The 18,612-nt window shown below is 32.6% G+C and overlaps 1 protein-coding gene and 1 pseudogene across 2 annotated transcripts; one reads left to right on the forward strand and one right to left on the reverse strand.

Moving 5' to 3' along the window:
- Positions 1-124: 124 nt before the first annotated feature.
- Positions 125-9,251, forward strand: LOC143634344 (anaphase-promoting complex subunit 6-like; annotated as a pseudogene). Its single transcript, XR_013153837.1, has 16 exons — positions 125-346; positions 3,744-3,878; positions 4,104-4,177; positions 4,430-4,469; positions 4,604-4,649; positions 4,788-4,867; positions 4,958-5,139; positions 5,223-5,348; positions 5,463-5,537; positions 7,263-7,388; positions 7,488-7,557; positions 7,647-7,729; positions 7,817-7,930; positions 8,025-8,124; positions 8,810-8,845; positions 8,923-9,251. The product of XR_013153837.1 is annotated as an anaphase-promoting complex subunit 6-like (transcript).
- A 2,980-nt stretch (positions 9,252-12,231) lies between these two features.
- Positions 12,232-16,411, reverse strand: LOC143634345 (pathogen-related protein-like). Its single transcript, XM_077102456.1, has 4 exons — positions 16,173-16,411; positions 15,911-16,043; positions 13,234-13,532; positions 12,232-12,505 (listed from the first exon to the last, which is right to left on the reverse strand). Exons 1-4 carry the CDS (start codon positions 16,323-16,325, stop codon positions 12,344-12,346), a joined length of 747 nt encoding a protein of 248 aa, XP_076958571.1. The 5' UTR covers positions 16,326-16,411; the 3' UTR covers positions 12,232-12,343.
- Positions 16,412-18,612: the final 2,201 nt, after the last annotated feature.

Below are 18,612 nucleotides of genomic sequence, written 5' to 3' on the forward strand. Positions count from 1 at the left end.
ACCCGCCGGATAAAAAAAATAATAAAAGAATAAAAACCAACCTCCCGCTAATTTCTATACCCATTTCTTCATCAATACAAAACCCCTGACTAAAAACATTTCCAAAACCTTTCAAAACCAAAAAATGAAAGAAGAAGAAATCGAACGGTTGAGAGGACTCGTGAGAGACTGCGTGAGATTACTCGTCCGCTATATTCTTCGCGGACAAGGTCGCCGCATTCACTTGGCAGACATTTACATGCAAGCACAGGCTCTGTTCCTCGGACGACATTACCGCCGTGCTTTCCACCTTCTTAATGCTTCTCACATTGTCCTTCGTGATCTTCGCTTCCGTTACCTCTCGTTAGTTTTAATATTCGTGCCCTAATTTTGTTACGTTTCGGTATTTTTAATTTGTCATTTGAGTTTGGAAAGTTTGGGCCCAAAAAAAATGGCCAAAATTATAAATTTGAGTCGATATCATTTTTAATCATTTTGTTAGATATAAATAATTTTATTCTTTGTATACTAATTACGGGTCAGGTTAATGTACAATCATTCTTAACTACCTTAAGGTACGCGAATCACGCTCAAAGGCAAAAATACTAAAACGCTCAACCAAAAATACTAAAACACTCAAAATGGTTTTCGTGAAGAAAAGTAAAAAAATGATCGATTAACGATCCAAAACTGTTTATTTCGATGAACCAATGATTAATTGGATATGTACTGACGATTTCAAGATCTTGTGATGTGATTTCATGGATAATATATATAAGGAGGACAAAAATGTAATTAATCTCTATTATATATAAAGAGTGAGTGAAGGACCTCTTTAAAGTTAAGAGGTCCAACAAATATTACTAAGTTTACAAGTCTTAATACATGTCTTAACTTCTTTTTAAGGGTAAAGATGTCTTTCTATCAATACTTACATCTTGACCCCTCAATTTTTATCAACTTTTACTATCTAAACAATAATTATATTTTTAGCCCCTCAAGTAAAACCAACTACCCCTCACGATTTTTAAAATATCATAACTATTTCATACGTTAATATTTAAAAAAATAAACTACGCCATAAAAACGAGAATTTTGCTCTCTTTAATTTGCTAATTTGAGTACAGTGATGCTATACTTTGTAATTTTAAAAAATTCTCATGTTACACGAATACGATTTACGACAGACAACCGGGTTCTGGCAAGGCGTTTAACATCGTCGGGTTACACCAACACTGGTTAAGCGTTTGATGTCGGGTTACATGCGTACCGACATCGGTTACGAGTCAAATGCCGCGTTACACACGTGGCGACTTTAGATTTCATACGTTCAAGCGCGGGTTACCCAGGTACCGAATCTGGTTACGCATCCGATGATGCATTATGTGTTTATGTTCGTCAAGTTACGCTCGTACCTGTAACAACTATGTGGTCGATGTGCCTTCGTTACATGTGTATCGACATTGATTACAAGTTTGATATTGCTTTGTGCGACAGATGTGGGTTTGTGTTCGTTCCAATGTTGGTTGACGCGCATAGCGAGCCTGACGTGCCTACTAACGTCGGGTTGTGCGTGCCATATCAACCTATTTTGATCAGTTGGAAAATAACACCACCTAATTCTAACCTGTTTGAAAATAACACCAACCCATTTTGACACGCACATAATCACGCAATATATGTTGCAATTTTGCATGAACATAATTACGCATAAAGAAAGACAATTGCACACCTTCTATGATAATTACACAACATATTTTCATAATTACGCATGACTATAATCACACTTATTATACGCACAACACATCTAGGTATAAAGAAAATTATTTGTTTTCTTTAAAAAAATAGTATAGCAAAAAAAAAGTAGTTTGTTTTTTTTAGAAAAGAAAATACTTATGTATTTTTTTAAATGCTTGATTTTATGGTGTTGTTTTTTATATAATAATGTCGTGGAGAAAAGTTATCAATGTTTTAAAAGTTGAAGAATTATGCTTAATTTAGGTTCTCGTATAAGGAGGAGAAAATATAAATGCATATAAAGTTCAATAGTTTAAGTAAATACAAGTGTTAAAACACATTAGAAATCTTATAAATAATTTATCTTTTTGTTTAACGTTAAACATTTATTATTGTTTCTCTGTCCATATGAATGGAGAAACAATATGGGAGAGACTATATATTCTATAAACACAAGTTCAGTCCTTATAACAAGCAACTGACGTACTCAACTTTTTGGTTAAGTAAAGTCTTAGAATTAATCCATCGACATGATTAAGTTATATGTGTGATATTTATGATAATAAATTGTAAAGTTGAGCCAAATTGAGTCAATGAGAAAACGTATGGTCCTCTTGCAAGATATAATCACATAACATGATACGTACACGAGACAATTACGTTAACAATGCTTTATTGATATATGTTGTTGTTCATACATTACATAAGATAAGCCTAAAGAGAATTCGGCATGGTAACGTTACACGGAGAATAAATATGGCATAGATATCTACGTATATTCATTAGGAAATGCCTATTTATAAGTTACCCTCATTCGTTAATCATCACTAATGAATGAGGTCTCTCATTCGTTAGACACACCTAACGAATAAGGTTTCCCATAGAGAATGACCTCCCATTCGTTAAACATCCTCAACGAATGGACATTACATTAACGAATGAGCCTTCATTTGCTAAATTCCTTAGCGAATGAGCTTAATCTATAATGAATGGACCTCATTCGCTAAACATGCCTAGCGAATGAGCCATATTACATTAAACATAAAGACTAAACTACCCTTAACTTATTCGATCAGCTGTGGACAACAAATCATACACTAACAGTCAAGCATCCCATCTCAAGTGCCTAGCCAATTCAACTCGGAATGAAGTCCGAGTCCAGTTTGAGCTAGCCCTGGTTTGGATTATATTAGCTCGTTAACAACCTTTAACTATTGTTCGCCGCCGCATCGCGCGGGCACTCTACTAGTAATATATATAAGGAGGACAAAATTGTAATTTCAAATAATTTTAAGAGTTTAAGTAATTAAAAGTTTAAAACTTATAAAACATAGGGTACAACTCTTTTAAAGAGTTTTAAACCAACTTCTCGTGAATTTTAAATGGTTATAACTTTTTCATACGCTTATTTCTAAATAAATTATAGTATCACACCATAAAAGTGAACTTTTTATTCTCTTTAATTTGAGTATAATATTGCTATAGTTTTTATTTTATTTAAAAATAATAATATGTTACGTGATTATCAGTGTTTATGTTCCCCGCCTCATCGCGTGGGCACCGTTTTAGTTGCTTATTATGCATTTGGGCTAAAATGTTTTGAGTTGCTTATTTGTAAAAATCTTATAAATTATTTAAAATAAAAAATGAAAATCTATAATTTGGTTCATTTTTTAATTTCTATTACATATGGAACCAAAATCGAATCATAAGTTCGGTTTACACAATGTACATAAAACCAAAGCGTTAGTTTTTTTGGTTTCGGATCGGTTTATTTTGCCTCATGCACACCTGGTCACCCCTAGATAACAGTAATCTGTTTTGCTTTATTGTTTTAGTTTGTTATTTTCGGACTTCAAAATGAAGATTTGGCCTAGAACATTTAGTAATGGATGCAAACATATGGAATTTATATTCCAACCAAGACATAGAGCATAGCCTATTTATGCCAGTGCTTCTGTTATGGATGTGGTTATTTGATAATGGTTGACTGGTTTGTAACGAATGTTCGGAATGTTCTTGATCAGGAGGAACTAAAGGAGTGGGATCAGTGTCTGCAAATGCTCGGAGAAGCTAATATGGATGAGCATGGGAATTTTAGTGATACCAAGTATTCTAATGTCATATATCTCGATAAAGACACCGAAGATCATGAAATTAAAGTGAGCATTTTTTATTTATTATTTTGTTTTTTGCAGTTTACTCTATTTACTTTCTTATATGGTTTTGCAAAGTGGTGTATTGTGAATAGATGATAAAGTTTACATATTACATACTTATTAGATTTTTAATTATGTCTGTGGCGGTAACTCAGATTATGGTTTGTTAGTCAAAAAATGGTATTGATTGTTTCGTATGCTGTGAGCTAATGCACCTACTGTATTCAGATATCGTCGGCAATATGTTTTCTGAGAGGCAGGGCGTATGAAGCTATGGAGAATCGTTTGCAGGCGAAACAGTGGTTAGTTTCAACTATGCAATGTATATTTAACTTCTTAAGAATACAATGTAGATAAAGCCATGTTCTTGCTTCCTTTAATTGCTTCTGTCTTTTATGATTGCACCACAATCATGCAGAAAGTCGCAAAAATCTGAAAATTTAAATTTTTGATGCACAAGCATGTTGTTTTGTAACTTTTGTTATGATATGGAGTTTTTGTATATATTCAAAGTCTACACTCCTAATTAGAATATTGTGCTTATGACGGCTCAGGTACATGGCTGCTATTAAAGCTGATCCTTTATGCTATGAGGTCAGTATAACAATTTGTAATTGTTTTCATCAGCTTGTTATCATTTTCTGTTTATACTTATATAATTGATCCTCATCACTATTTTATAATAATTTATTTCTTTGCTCGCCTTTTTTGTGTTTTTTTTGTTTCAGGCTTTGGAATGTCTTATTGAGAAACACATGCTAACATATGAAGAAGGTAATTCATTTGCACTCAATCTCAGATTATTTCTCATCCCATTTGACCTTTTTTTTGCTAGTCAACACTGTTTGCATCTAAACATTCGTTTGTATAATTTTGCATGACTAAATTGTTTAACTTGTCATTCATTTTCAGAGAAAAGTCTTCTTTCCTCTCTGCGGTTTGCTCAAGAAGATGGCTGGCTGTCTTCATTCTATTCATGTTTAATAAAAAAGGTATCTTTAAATTCAAAATGCTTGTGATAGTTTAAGCTAATTATAATGCGATTTCACTTAATTAATATATTATTCTTAATATATGTTCAGTATGGTAAAGCAAGTGTCGTAGAAGAGAAATTCAACAAACTCGAGAACAAAGATATTAACACAGCACCATCAAACAAGTCCATGATTTGCACCCTAAAAAACAACACAGATCTTTTGGCTTGCAAAGCCGAATACTATCATCAATGTGGCGAATATAAAAAATGCTTTGAATTGACTTCATCGTAAGTCATATCACTTTCTGATTTAAAAGTTATAATAATATTAACTTAATGTTTTGAAGCAACTTTTTTTAAAATTATTTCAGATTGCTTGAAAAGGATCCATTTCATATTAAAAGTACCATGGTTCATATAGCAGCAGCTATGGAGCTTGGACACTCTAATGAACTTTATCTTATGGCTTGCAACTTAGACAAAGATTATCCTCAAAAGTAAGAAAGTGTTTATTAATATGTTTAGTTTTTTTTCAAGCTCTACTTTATAAATTTTGCATATATTGTTTTTGTTTTAAATGTTGCTTATTTTATTATTTGCTTTCTTTTAAGGGCGTTATCCTGGTTTGCTGTCGGTTGCTATTATTATTGTATCAAGAAGTATGACCAGTCACGTCGTTATTTCAGGTAATATACAGTTGAATTTAGGGTTGGAAACAACCCGACCGAACACGAACGGATCATGTTTGTGTTTGTCTGTTTATCATTAACCGAACAAATTGGACACGAACAGTTAAATGAACGGGGTTTTCTTGTTCGTTTATGTGTGTACGTTAACACTTAACAGTACTAGACAGGTGCCCGCGCGATGCAGCGGGTGTTTGAACGCATACCATGTTAATCACGTAACAAATATGAGTGTTTATGGTTCGGTTAAAACCTTGAAATTGTTTAAACCGATCATTGGTTTAGCTCCTTTTTTTTACTTATGGTTAGTTGGTTGTTTCAAAGTTTTCAAAACGTAGTGAACGGTTGGTTCGCCATATGAAACCAGACCATATTGTAAATGTTGAATGCATTTTATTTTTTTTTTATTATTCATTATTAGATATGTTTTGCTATATATATTAGATATAGTTAAAATGTAATTGACCATAATTTTTACAATACAAATAACTTGGATATTACAACCTTAAATTAACCTAATTGCAGTATGATTTTTTTTTTATTTTTTTGTAATCTTTGTTGTTATTATTTCGCGTCCTAGGTCTTTCATTAATGTTTACAATTTATGTGGCTAAAATTATCATTCTTTATTTATGATCATCTTAAGTATCATACTATCATATTATGTTGATGTTTAGTTATAATTGATGGTACAGTTAAATTAATAATCATTTTAAACAAAATTTATTATTAAAGTTTAAACTGTGAAACCAAACTTGAACCAGACCGTTGGTAACGATTCGGTTTCAACTTTCAATGGTTTAGTTTGGTTTTGGACGACAAAAATCCGGTACTAACGGTTGGGCTTACAAGTCTAACTTAAAAACCATCAAAACCGAAACTGAACGCCCGTACATAACGTATTAATTAATTTAAATTGAAAAAAAATTATAACAATATCATATTCAATTTAAAGAAAATAAAATGCTCGTTTTTATGGTGTAAATTTTTTATAAAAGTATTAACGTATGAAAATGTTATAGTCGTTAAAAAAATCATGAGTGAGAAGTTAGCTTAAAATTTAAATTAAAAACATAATATGGTTAAATATGAGGGGCTAAACTTGTAAGTTGAATGAATTGTGTTTAAAAGACAAGTTTACCCTTACTAACACATGTAGCATTTGTAAAACTCTTAAAATCAAGTGTCTTAATTTACCCTTGTTTGGTGTATTATATATAGTATAGATACACGGACAGTTCGCGAACCTAGATGGACGAATATTACTATACATAGATGAACGAGCATAGCCAAGCTAAAACTAGTTAAAAGGAATGTGAAGAACAATGTGTTGGGCCTAAAATGTTACTAAATTAAACTAAGTTGTAATGGGACAAAAAGTTTAAAGTGAATGTATTAACGAACAAACTTTAAAAAAACGTAAACTAATGAACAAAGATTAGCGAATTTAAATGAACATAAACGAGCTTTCGCGAACGATAAATGAACTAAAGGGATGTGTGTCCGTGTTCGTTCTTTTAACTAAATGAACAAATTTTGTTTGGTCATCGTTGATTAAATAAACGAACTTTCCGGTGAATGGTTCACGAACTGTTGACTGAACGTTCGGTTCATTTACATGCCTAGTTGGATTATATCTAGATGAATATTTTATTTGGATTGGATTATCACCCAACTTATTTGTAACTGGTTAAAAATTACTGATTTTTTTGGAATATATGACAGCAAAGCAACTACTTTGGATGGAACATTTGCTCCTGGTTGGATAGGGTTCGAGAATGCTCATTCAGCCAAAAAAGAAGGTGATCAAGCAATGTCGGCTTATCGTACTGCTGCTCGTTTATTTCCCGGGTAATAAAACCTCTTTTTAAATTCTTTTCAGTCTCAAGTCACAATGTCACAATTTATTATTTTCTGTTATAGACTAAATCTTTATGTTTCTTGTCCCAGGTGTCACTTGCCTACTTTGTATATCGGGATGGAGAACGTGCGAACCCACAGCTTCAAACTTGCTAATCAGGTGCTAATAACAATATCATGACATCATCCATTTTTTATACTAATTACTATTGACTAAACCTATAAATCTTGATCTTCAAATTATTTCAGTTTTTTATGCAGGCAATGGCAATATGCCCTTCTGATCCACTTGTATATAATGAACTCGGAACCGTTGCTTATAACATGGAAGAGTAATTATCATTTTTTTTGTTGTTTTTTATTTACTTTTTTACCCTTAATACTGAAAATTGTTATAAACACAATGTGAAATTTTGTAGTTATAATAAAGCAGTATGGTGGTTTGAGAAGACGTTGGCTCATATACCGAAACCGTTAAGTGAGACGTGGGAATCAACTGTGGTTAATCTTGCTCATGCTTTAAGAAAACTGAAGTACGTATAATACTTTTTTTTACATTAAAGTTTAGAGTTTATGGTTATTGACTAATTTAACCTTTGTGCCATTTTTTATATTGTTCTGTATCAGGAGGTATACTGAAGCAATCACATATTACGAAAAGGCCCTTAAGTTATCGACAAGAAGCATAGGAACGTATGCTGGCTTGGCATACACATATCACCTGCAGGTAACTTTGACGTTGACTTTGACTTTGTGGCTAAAGGTGGAAATGTTGACTCGTTTATATACGAACAGGTCGGTTTTGTGTTGTTTTTATATCTAATGGGTTGGTTGAGTTTGACTAAAAGCTTAACTTAATGGGCCGTGTGGGTCAAACGGGTCGAAAGTCCATTATCATGTAAGAAAATACATAAAACCTTCTAAATAGCTATATTTAATAATTAATACTTAATAGTGCTGTAAACGAGCCGAGCCAAACTCGACTAGGCTCGAGCTCGGCTTGTTTCGTTTGAGTTCTAGTTTCTAAAGCTAGAGTTCGGCTCATTTGTTATTTATTAATTATTTTATATACATGTCTAATTTTTATATTTTTGAATCATAATTTATAGATATAACAAAATATATATTATTTTTCTGTTTTATCATAATTTTTATATAATAATAATATATAGGTTTATATTAAATAGATTTTATTTATATAGTATACTTGTTTAGCGAGCCAGCTCGAGCTTGGTAAGTGGAACTCTGGCTCGTTCATTAAACAAGCTTATATTTAGGCTTGTGCTCGCCTCAATTTGAGCTTTTAGCGAGTCAATCTCGAGTATCTCATGATGAAAACAAAAACACTTCAATTTTTTTATTTTCTATTTTGAAAGTTTTATTATGGTTGGTTTTGTATTTTCTTTTGACAGGATAACTATACAGATGCAATTACATACTATCATAAGGTAAGCCAGTCCAGTTATTATCTGTACGAATAATTAAGATCGTATAAACCGTGTTTTTTTTTTTTAATTTCGAGCAGGCATTATGGATTGATTCAGAAGATGAGTTCTGCACAGAAATGTTAACATTGGCCCTTAAGGATGAATGTGGACAAGGTATTTAATCTGAAATATATTTAAAAGAAAATCGAAATATGTATATATATTCTTGAAATCGGTTCAAACCAACCCGGCATTTTGGTATTGTAACCGAAAATTAAAAACCGGCTAAGTTCAAGTTTTGACAACCCATAGTATTTGAACAAAATCGGTATGATGGCTCGTTTGGTTTTTAAAACATTGACATGAACGGAACACGCGTTTTGTACAAACTCATGTATATGTGGTATCAATGCATGGAGCTTCAAGTTCAAAGTTATTTGTATCATCTTGATGTTTTGTAGAATTGTTTAGATCATTATAGTGTTGAGAGGTGAGATACATTTTTGTTAAAACGACGACTTTTTTTTTTTTTTTTGTTTAGGCCACCACACTCCTAAACTGGAGAGCCTCGTTGCCCTCACTTTGGTCAGACAAAGATGTCTTAACCGTGCTTATGCTCGCTTTAGAGTTTGTCTTAGGCGCCCCCCGGAAAACTATACTGCTGGCTGCTACTTGACAATCGTTTTGCTGTTACATGAGAAGAACGAAACACAATATAAAGATGGACAGTTATTTTGAAAGTACACGAGGGCAGGTTATTTTTGTAGGTTTGACCAATGTTTTGAAACGACCCGGTAAGAATACCGGTCCGGTTCATAGCATTTAACCGGTTTCTAAAAACCCGGCCAACGGTCTGAACGGACCCGGTGAACCGCCGGTTTAACCGGCTAGACCCCTTATTTCTGTTAAATTAAAAGTGAAACCAAGGCCGAGAATCGAACCCAAGCACATACTGAGATGACCACTTAGCAAGTGTCTTATTAGCCAATCAGCCAAACCCTATTGATGCTATTTTAACCGGTTTCTAAAAACCGGGCCAACGGTCTGAACGGACCCGGTTCTTACCGGGTCCGGTTCATAGCATTTAACCGGTTTCTAAAAACCCGGCCAACGGTCTGAACGGACCCGGTGAACCGCCGGTTTAACCGGCTAGACCCCTTATTTCTGTTAAATTAAAAGTGACCCCTTATTTCTGTTAAATTAAAAGTGAAACCAAGGCCGAGAATCGAACCCAAGCACATACTGAGATGACCACTTAGCAAGTGTCTTATTAGCCAATCAGCCAAACCCTATTGATGCTATTTTAACCGGTTTCTAAAAACCGGGCCAACGGTCTGAACGGACCCGGTTCTTACCGGGTCCGGTTCATAGCATTTAACCGGTTTCTAAAACCCGGCCAACGGTCTGAACGGACCCGGTGAACCGCCGGTTTAACCGGCTAGACCCCTTATTTATGTTAAATTAAAAGTGAAACCAAGGCCGAGAATCAAACCCAAGCACATACTGAGATGACCACTTAGCAAGTGTCTTATTAGCCAATCAGCCAAACCCTATTGATGCTATTTTAGATGAAACATAAATGCTATATATTTTTTTTTTTTGAACATTCAAGCTTTCCTCCTACTATTTACATTATACCGCCAATGCCAGGAATCGAACCCTGGACCTCTCACCCAAAGGCCAAAGCCTTTACCATCCCACCAAAGTGGTGATGGCTAAATGCTATATATTGAAAATACGTTGTAAATTGACACATTGAATTCAAACGAGTGTAATCAAGGCTTATTAATGTCTGGTCCGGGTATGAAAATATTGGGTTGGGCGTAATTGCATGGGTATACACAAGGCTAATTAAAAAATAAATATATAAGAAGCTTGCTCACTTGCCCATAAAGATATCGTAATTTATCCCGTGTGAAAACTAGTAATGTTTGACTTCAAAATATGTTACAATATTATCTTAAATATATATAAACGAAATCTTTTTACAAACTACCAGATTGTTTTATTTATAAATGGATGATTCTTATGTATTTGACCAGAATTCACGGGTATGAGTCTCACCAAATTTAGATATCCTTTAAACGGGTTATAACATCTTATTAAATAAAAAAATTATCTCATCAAATATTTAATATGAAAATTTTATAAAATAGAGACATACTATTTGATTTTTTAAAAGATATTATTTATAATCGCTGCAGTGGGAACTTGATAATGCGAATCAACAAGTACAAAACTATACCTTCTGGCTCAAGTGGTTACCCATTAAAATTAACTGTTTTATATGGCGCCTATTGATAGATCGTATTGCTACCAAACATGCTTTAAGCACAAGGGGTATTAATGTGGGGGATTTGTGTTGTGCAGTATGTGGTTCAGTTCTGGAGACCACACAACATTTATTTATACATTGTAGAGGCTTCAATAATATTTGGGCAATTATCTTTGATTGGGTGAAGCTTCCTAGGCGAACGAATTTTGAGTCAGTTGAAGAAATCATGGAATTTCCAACTAAAATCATCAAGTGCAATGAAACTTGTTTGGCGGTTCAGTGTATTTTGGCAACAACATGTTGGATGATATGGTTGTCGAGGAATAATAGAATTTTTAACAACATCTCCTTCTCAATGTCTAAGATGGTATTTGAGATCAAATCGACGTCTTTCTTATGGGTTAAACAAAGGAGTAAAAGGCAAAGCTTAGATTGGGAGAAGTAGTGTAGGTTCAATTTCGTTAACTTCCCATTATAGTGGGTCGTTGCTTGCCTCTGTTGTATTGTTCTTTAGTTCTTTCGGTTTATTTTTCTTTGTTTGTTGGCTACTTGCCTCTTGTAAGTGATTCTCTTTGGTTTTATAATATATTTGGCATTTAAAAAAAATTAAAAAATTAAAATCTTAAATATGTTATTAACTTTCTTACAATATATAAAATTATAATCCAAAAAAATATATAAATAATAAAAACGAATAATGTAAAATAACCATTTAACACGTGGAATAAAAACTAGTTATTACATATATGGATTACCCTATAGAATACTAACCAAGTTTGAATTGTTCTAATCAGATCACTAAAGTTTCCTTTGTGTTTAATCATAGATATTTTACCTAAATAGCAGATTATGTAATTTTTTTATTTTTAAATAGTTTGACATTGCAAAATATTTTTTTAAACATTGAGAAAAATAATTTTTAAATTACGAAAAATTGCAAAAATAAAATCTGGAAAATTGCAAAAAAAGATACGCAAACCAATCGAAGACTCCGAGGTAGAAAGCATAGTATAATTTGTGTATCGACTAGATTATGTAAGTCGATTTGAAGGTAGGGTTGATATTTCTAACACAAATAAAAAAATTTATACATATATGTTTTTTATTTTTATAGTTATATTTTACACCGAAATACCTAATATACACCCTTAATACAAATAATGTACAAATAATTATTAACTAAGATCGAAGTTACTTATTTCATATTCAGAATTAACACAAACTAGAAAATCACATACTTGATATCACACTTGCTTATTGAACGAGCAACTGCTGGTGTTTGCTGAAGAACTCTCCACGTCATCGTTTTGTTGTTTGGAGATCAATGGTCCCTTGATCAGCTTTGAGATCAAATCTGCTGGATCGTAATAGATCTCAACATCTTCCGCTCTCAAGAACTCATCAACCTTCAATTTCATCCACAAAACAGTCTTGTTTTAATTTCAAAATCGAGATTAACTTCATTTGCAACTGATTTTAAACATCGAGGCGTTCATTATCTGAATCAAACTCGAATAACTTGAAAATCAATTCCACACCAACATACATTATCTCTCTCTTTATATAAATATATAGAGAGAGAGAGAAGATAAATACAATAACTGCTTAACGTACCTTAGGTACAAAAATATTTATATTTATGAAATCGATCCATGAAATTACAACACAAGATCTCGAAATCGTCAATACATATCCAATTAATCATTGGTTCACCGAAATAAACAGTTTTGGATCGTTAATCGTTTTTTTAGCGTTTTAGGTTTTTGGCTGAGTATTTTAGTTCTTGGTTGAGCATTTTAGTACACTTTTGCTTTTGAGCGTTTTTGTTTTTGCCTTTTTGCCTTTGAGCGTGTCACGTACCTATCATACGTTAATCAGTTATTGTACAGTAACCTCACCCTATATATTTCGGGGTGGGATCCAGTACAAATAAAACTATCATACTAAACATACAAATAACTAGACCAATTATAGTTTTGAACTAAAGTAATTATGTTATAAAAAATAAAATAGTGTAATAATATTAAAATCGGTTTATTCGAATCTAGGCAAATTTAAATTCAACTTTAAAATTTTAAAATTCGAATAACTCGAATTCAAGATGAACACATCTCAACCCGGAAGACAATAGTACCTTGAGGATCCCCATGCCATAGAAATCAACCAATTCGCTAGTCGGAGCATGGCCTTTGAATGGACCTTCAAAGTAACCCCAATGCCGGAATTTGTAGGTTATCACCGGAGGCCCAGAATGGACACTTATAACCTCCCATGCAAATCCACGTGGAAATGCCGATCGGAAGACGTCGTGAGATGATTCAAAGGTCTCTTCCTCTGCTTTGTAGTACTTGTACTCTTCTGGAAGCGTACTCTTCAGTAATGCGTTGTAACTCCCCACCTTAAGTGTTTCCTCTGCTGATAAGCCCTCCCTTCCTGATTTTGATAAAAACTTATATTATTTGCATGTTACTTTTAACTAGAATTTGTAATATAAACCGATAAAAAATAAAAATTAAACCCTTTAGTGTAACAGTTGCAATTTATTTCTATCGTATCAGTTATTCGAATTTGATACTAAACATCCGAAATTCATACCAACTGGGATTCTAATAACAAACTCCCATTAGTCGTATCGGGTCATTATTCAAACCAAATTTAGAGTTTTATTCATGAATCTCGAATCAATTTGAATAATTTATGTATGAAATAGTTTTTATTCATTTATTCAAATAGACCCAAATCGGTATAAAGCTTATTGGAAATTTGGAACCAGCCCGGTAAAGTTCAAGTATAGTCTCTCATGTAATGTAACAAAAAGGATGAAACATCTTATTTTTTATTGGTTATTTTTAAAGTTACAAAAATTAATTAACTACTCGAGTAATTTTATATTTAAAGAGTTGTTTTGTTAAAATTAGGCTTGAAAATAGTTATTGCCCCCCTATTTTGTGTGCTACCTATTCAACTAATGGGTAGTTAATGACAGGACCAGCCAAAACTAAGATATTTTAGATTTTTTAGTAGCGTTCGAAACCATCCCAGTATCCCAGTGAGACTTTTTGAGACGAGATGACAACCGTCAATATCTATTTTGATATTTTAAGTCTGACTTATAAAAAAAACCATAAGTAAGGAACTACATTACTTTTAAAAAATCTCTTAATCAGTCAGTTTTCAAACTTAAGTCCTTAAAAACTCAAGTCTTAACCATTGCACATATATTTTAGGTTGTAACTGAAAAATACTCGAAACATATGATTCAAATTCAACATGATATAATAAAAGAAATTTAATATCTTTGAATAACTGAATAGCATTGACAAAATCCATAATTCATATTCATAATAATTATTTGATGTATATGACATCTTTAATGGCGTATCTGGATTGGTTTTGGTTGTCGATATATCATCCATATTAGACTATCTGTAGTGGTTGAGCTAAAAATTGGGACGTTTTACGTCATGTGGCGCCTAGTCAGCTGGTTTTTGTTTTTGGGATGTAATGGTGTTGTAGCTCCGTATATATATATATATATATATATATATATATATATATATATATATATATATATATATATATATCACACACATGTATATAATGATAATATAAACGGACAAAGCATACAAACATGCACGGCGAGAAAAACCCATCGCCCCCACCCCTTATCGCCCTAAAATCTCCCGGGGGGCGGTGTTCACCCCCAAAATCGCCCCTTGTCACCTGGATTTGCCGCCTACTACGTTAAGCCTTATGGTGTTAAATAAGTCATTTCTACTTACCCAACGTAATTCTTAAAACTATAATGGTACATAAAGAAGACACAATTTTTAAAAATATGATTGTTTACAGTGGCAAATTTTGAACAAAATGTAAGGGTGGACAGGCTCAAATTTTCAGATGAAAAAAAATAATAATAAATTTACACTACTGTGAAAAAAAAGAGCTCCCCAGGCCTAAACTAACCTTCGCCAAGACATAGAAGCCACGAAACCAATCACATACTTACGACTTACGAGTTGATACATGCAAATCTCAATTGACTTGATAGTTTTTTTGTTTGTTCTTTTTGCATGTCACCACTCTAGTTACAAATACATACACAAATATTTATTATACAATTATATAATTACGATTAAACACTTAATGCATCACATAATGATATTCTAAACAACTTTTGATATGAAATGCCCAACAATGTAATTTCATAAAGTACTTTTTAAATAAGTTATGTAAAAATAAACAGGTAAATCCATGAATATGATGAGTTAACACGACCGTAAGAGACCAGCCCTTTTTACCACACAAGTTTGCGAGTTCAACATATAAGTAAACCTACCATGTAAGTTGAATTCAAACATACAAATTACATTTTAGTATGGATTAATTTTAAAATATACACCTGATATCTGATGAAGGAATTTATAGTCACTTTGATAATTTGCGTCTCCAATGTTTGAATAAACTAAATAAATATTAGCCGGAGTGTAATTTGTGTGCCCTTTAGCATAATAGTTGTACTTATAATAGATTTAATAAAATAAAAAAAAAATTATAATTTCAAAATCCATAAAAAGAAAATTGAATTAATTTTGTATTTTGTACATTAACCCGTTCATTTTTTATGTACCTTGTACTATATGAGGTGACCTTTCATATTTATGATTGAGTTGTTATATATCTAAATCGTCATACAAAGGGTCATAATTTTCATACACCCATAAGCCGGATAAAGACAAAAAAAAAGTTAAAAAGTAAATTGTCGTTTACTTTTGCGTAAACTGCAAGAAAAATTCAGAAAACAGGTTTACCATTGACCATAAGCTTGAATTTCTCAGGATTGATGGTTTTGAAGTCTTGTATACGAGTCTTATGGCTAAGCTCCATCTCCCATGATTTTATTGCATTTTGAACCGTGTCTTCTAACGACCCTTTTTCCCATACCTATAACCAGATTACAGAGTATTATTTTTGTTTCTCTAGTCAAAAGAAAATCAGATACTAAAAACAAGAATTCACACATCTATTTAGTGATAAATGATTAGAAACATCATGGTAACATGTCTAATTCACCTTAGTTCGCCCTTGTTCGAAGAGTTGGTTAACGGCATCGTAGATGGGAGGACCACCATGTCTCCAATGGGTGTTTTCAGCTTCTTCATGGAGAAATGATCGATATTTATCTCCAACCTTGTTTATTGGTTCTTCTATCTTCAAATTTTCCATATCAACTTCTTGTTTTGCAAAGTAGAATTTGTACTTAGAATTTAGAGACACAAGAAGGGTGTTTTATAGTGAAGGGTGGGTGTTGCATATAGTAAATAAATTTGTTTTGACAAATGTGTATTTTATATTTAATAATTTAAAGATCAAGGACCTTCTTTGTGATTCAGGCCATTAATGGATTAATCATATATCTTGCCCTAATAACACACAAATGGCCCTCTGCTTTAATTAAACTTTTGGATAACGTCTCTATATTTAAAATTATATGTTTACTTTCTATCTATCATTTTCTCTTTTATCTTAGTTTTAAAATGATCATCATCATCATCATCATCGTACTCAGTATATCCCACCAATAGCAATGCTATGGTAGGGTCTGAGGAGGGTAAGATGTAGACAGCCTTACCTCTATCCCATAGGGATAGAGAGGCTGCTTCCGGTGAGACCCCCGGCTCGATAGTAGTTTTGAATCAAGCCTTGGACATAAGACACATAACACTCAATCATCGGGACACCGGCTGATTGGTGCATGTGCCCTTGTCTTTCGGCTATCAACGCCACCACATGATGCCTGATTAACCTTCCGCCACTTTTAACGTTATTTTCACGTGATTAGTAAAATAACGTCAAAATTAGTGCAATTTTACTTTTGCCCACCCAAGGGTTCACACATATATACATTATATGTGCGCACCGCAAGCAGGGCGTTAGTTTTAAAATGATAACTATGTTAATTTAGCCAATTAGCTTAAGGGCATTTGGTCATTTGAAATTTTAACATATTAAAAACAAAAAAAAATTAATTGTTTCTATTTGCTTTAAGCTATAAACTTTGTTTTGGTTTTATTTGATTTGAACTTTAAAAAAATTGATAATTTCGTTGAGCCTGTTTCCGTTTAAGTATGTATCAGTTTAATGTTTCCCGTTCAAACACAAGAAAAAAAAGATTAGTTGTTTTTTTTTTTTTGCATTGGGCTATTAAAATTTGTTTGGGCTTTATTTAATTTGAACTTTTAAATTAGTTGGTCTTTAAACAAATATGGGTAATGGGTAGAGAAATATGAAAACCAACTCAAAAAGAAAAAAATTTACACTACTAATGAAAAGTTGAGGGGTAGCGGATGCTGTAACCCTGCATATGAGCTAGGTACATCCACCCCTGCTAGTGAAAACCTACAAAACTTTTTAATACGTGTATAAAAAATAAACAAATTTTTAATACCATCTTAAAAAAATAAAATAATAAAGTCAATAACAAAAATATATAAAAAACTGTAAAACAAAAATAAAAACTTAATAGTTTTTTATATAATATTTTGAGAGAATTATAAAATAAAATAAGATGAACTAACATGTCAATTACAAATGTTAAGGGAAAACGAAAATTTAAGAGGAATGTATAGTTAACAAGGAGGAGGGTGTATTTAACCTGATCCTTTGTGAAATGATCATTTAACATGTATGAACTGCCCCTTTTATATAAACTTGGGGTCTGATAAGTTATCATAGATCAGCAAATGCTTTAGCTCCTTGTAATTAGTTTTTTAAACTTCTGGTTGCTTTTGGAGATTGTACTAATTTCTTGCATGTTCTAGTGCTCAATAAGTATTTTCAATGAGATACTCAATTATATCTATTTTTAAACTTGTGACACTTAACAATGGATATGTGTTAACTGTTAAATTAAGATTTTTGATACAAGTCAACATCATAATTTCTTATACTCCGGTCCTAGCCACCTTTTTATATAATATCATACTTATCCGGTAAAATATCATATTAAAAAAGAGTTGTTCCCATACCAACGTTGAATTTTATATTGTTATTTTTTTTTAGTTTAAATTACATAATATTTTTTCAGTTTGTTTATTGCATTTATTAATTATATTAAACTAAGACAGATATATAAATAAAGTGGTTGTGACTCAATGGTATAGCACTCACTTTACAAGTGAGAGGTAGGAGGTTCAAACCTCACTATCACCAATTTATATGGGAGATATGAGGGATGACGGTTCGAGCCCTGATCTCACCCGGTTACCGGCTCCTCGCTGTCGTGTTATTTGGCGGGCGTGGGGTCGGGTTTTATCCGGTGAATCCCTCAATAGGTGGACCGCTAGGAGCTCCGTCCGTCCGGACTAATGGCCGGCTCGGGCTATCTTTAGCTAATGAGGACCGCGTACGAAGTACCCGACGTTACTTAGTTAGTCGTTAAAAAAAAAGGACAGATATATAAAATATAGTTAATAAATGAATTGTTGGAAATGAAACTTTTGAGTTTTAGTGT

The sequence above is a fragment of the Bidens hawaiensis genome, unplaced genomic scaffold (genome assembly GCF_021521415.1).
Source record: "Bidens hawaiensis isolate Kalapana, Puna unplaced genomic scaffold, B.hawaiensis_p1.1 tig00007048_1, whole genome shotgun sequence".
In the NCBI taxonomy this organism is placed as follows: Eukaryota; Viridiplantae; Streptophyta; class Magnoliopsida; order Asterales; family Asteraceae; genus Bidens; species Bidens hawaiensis.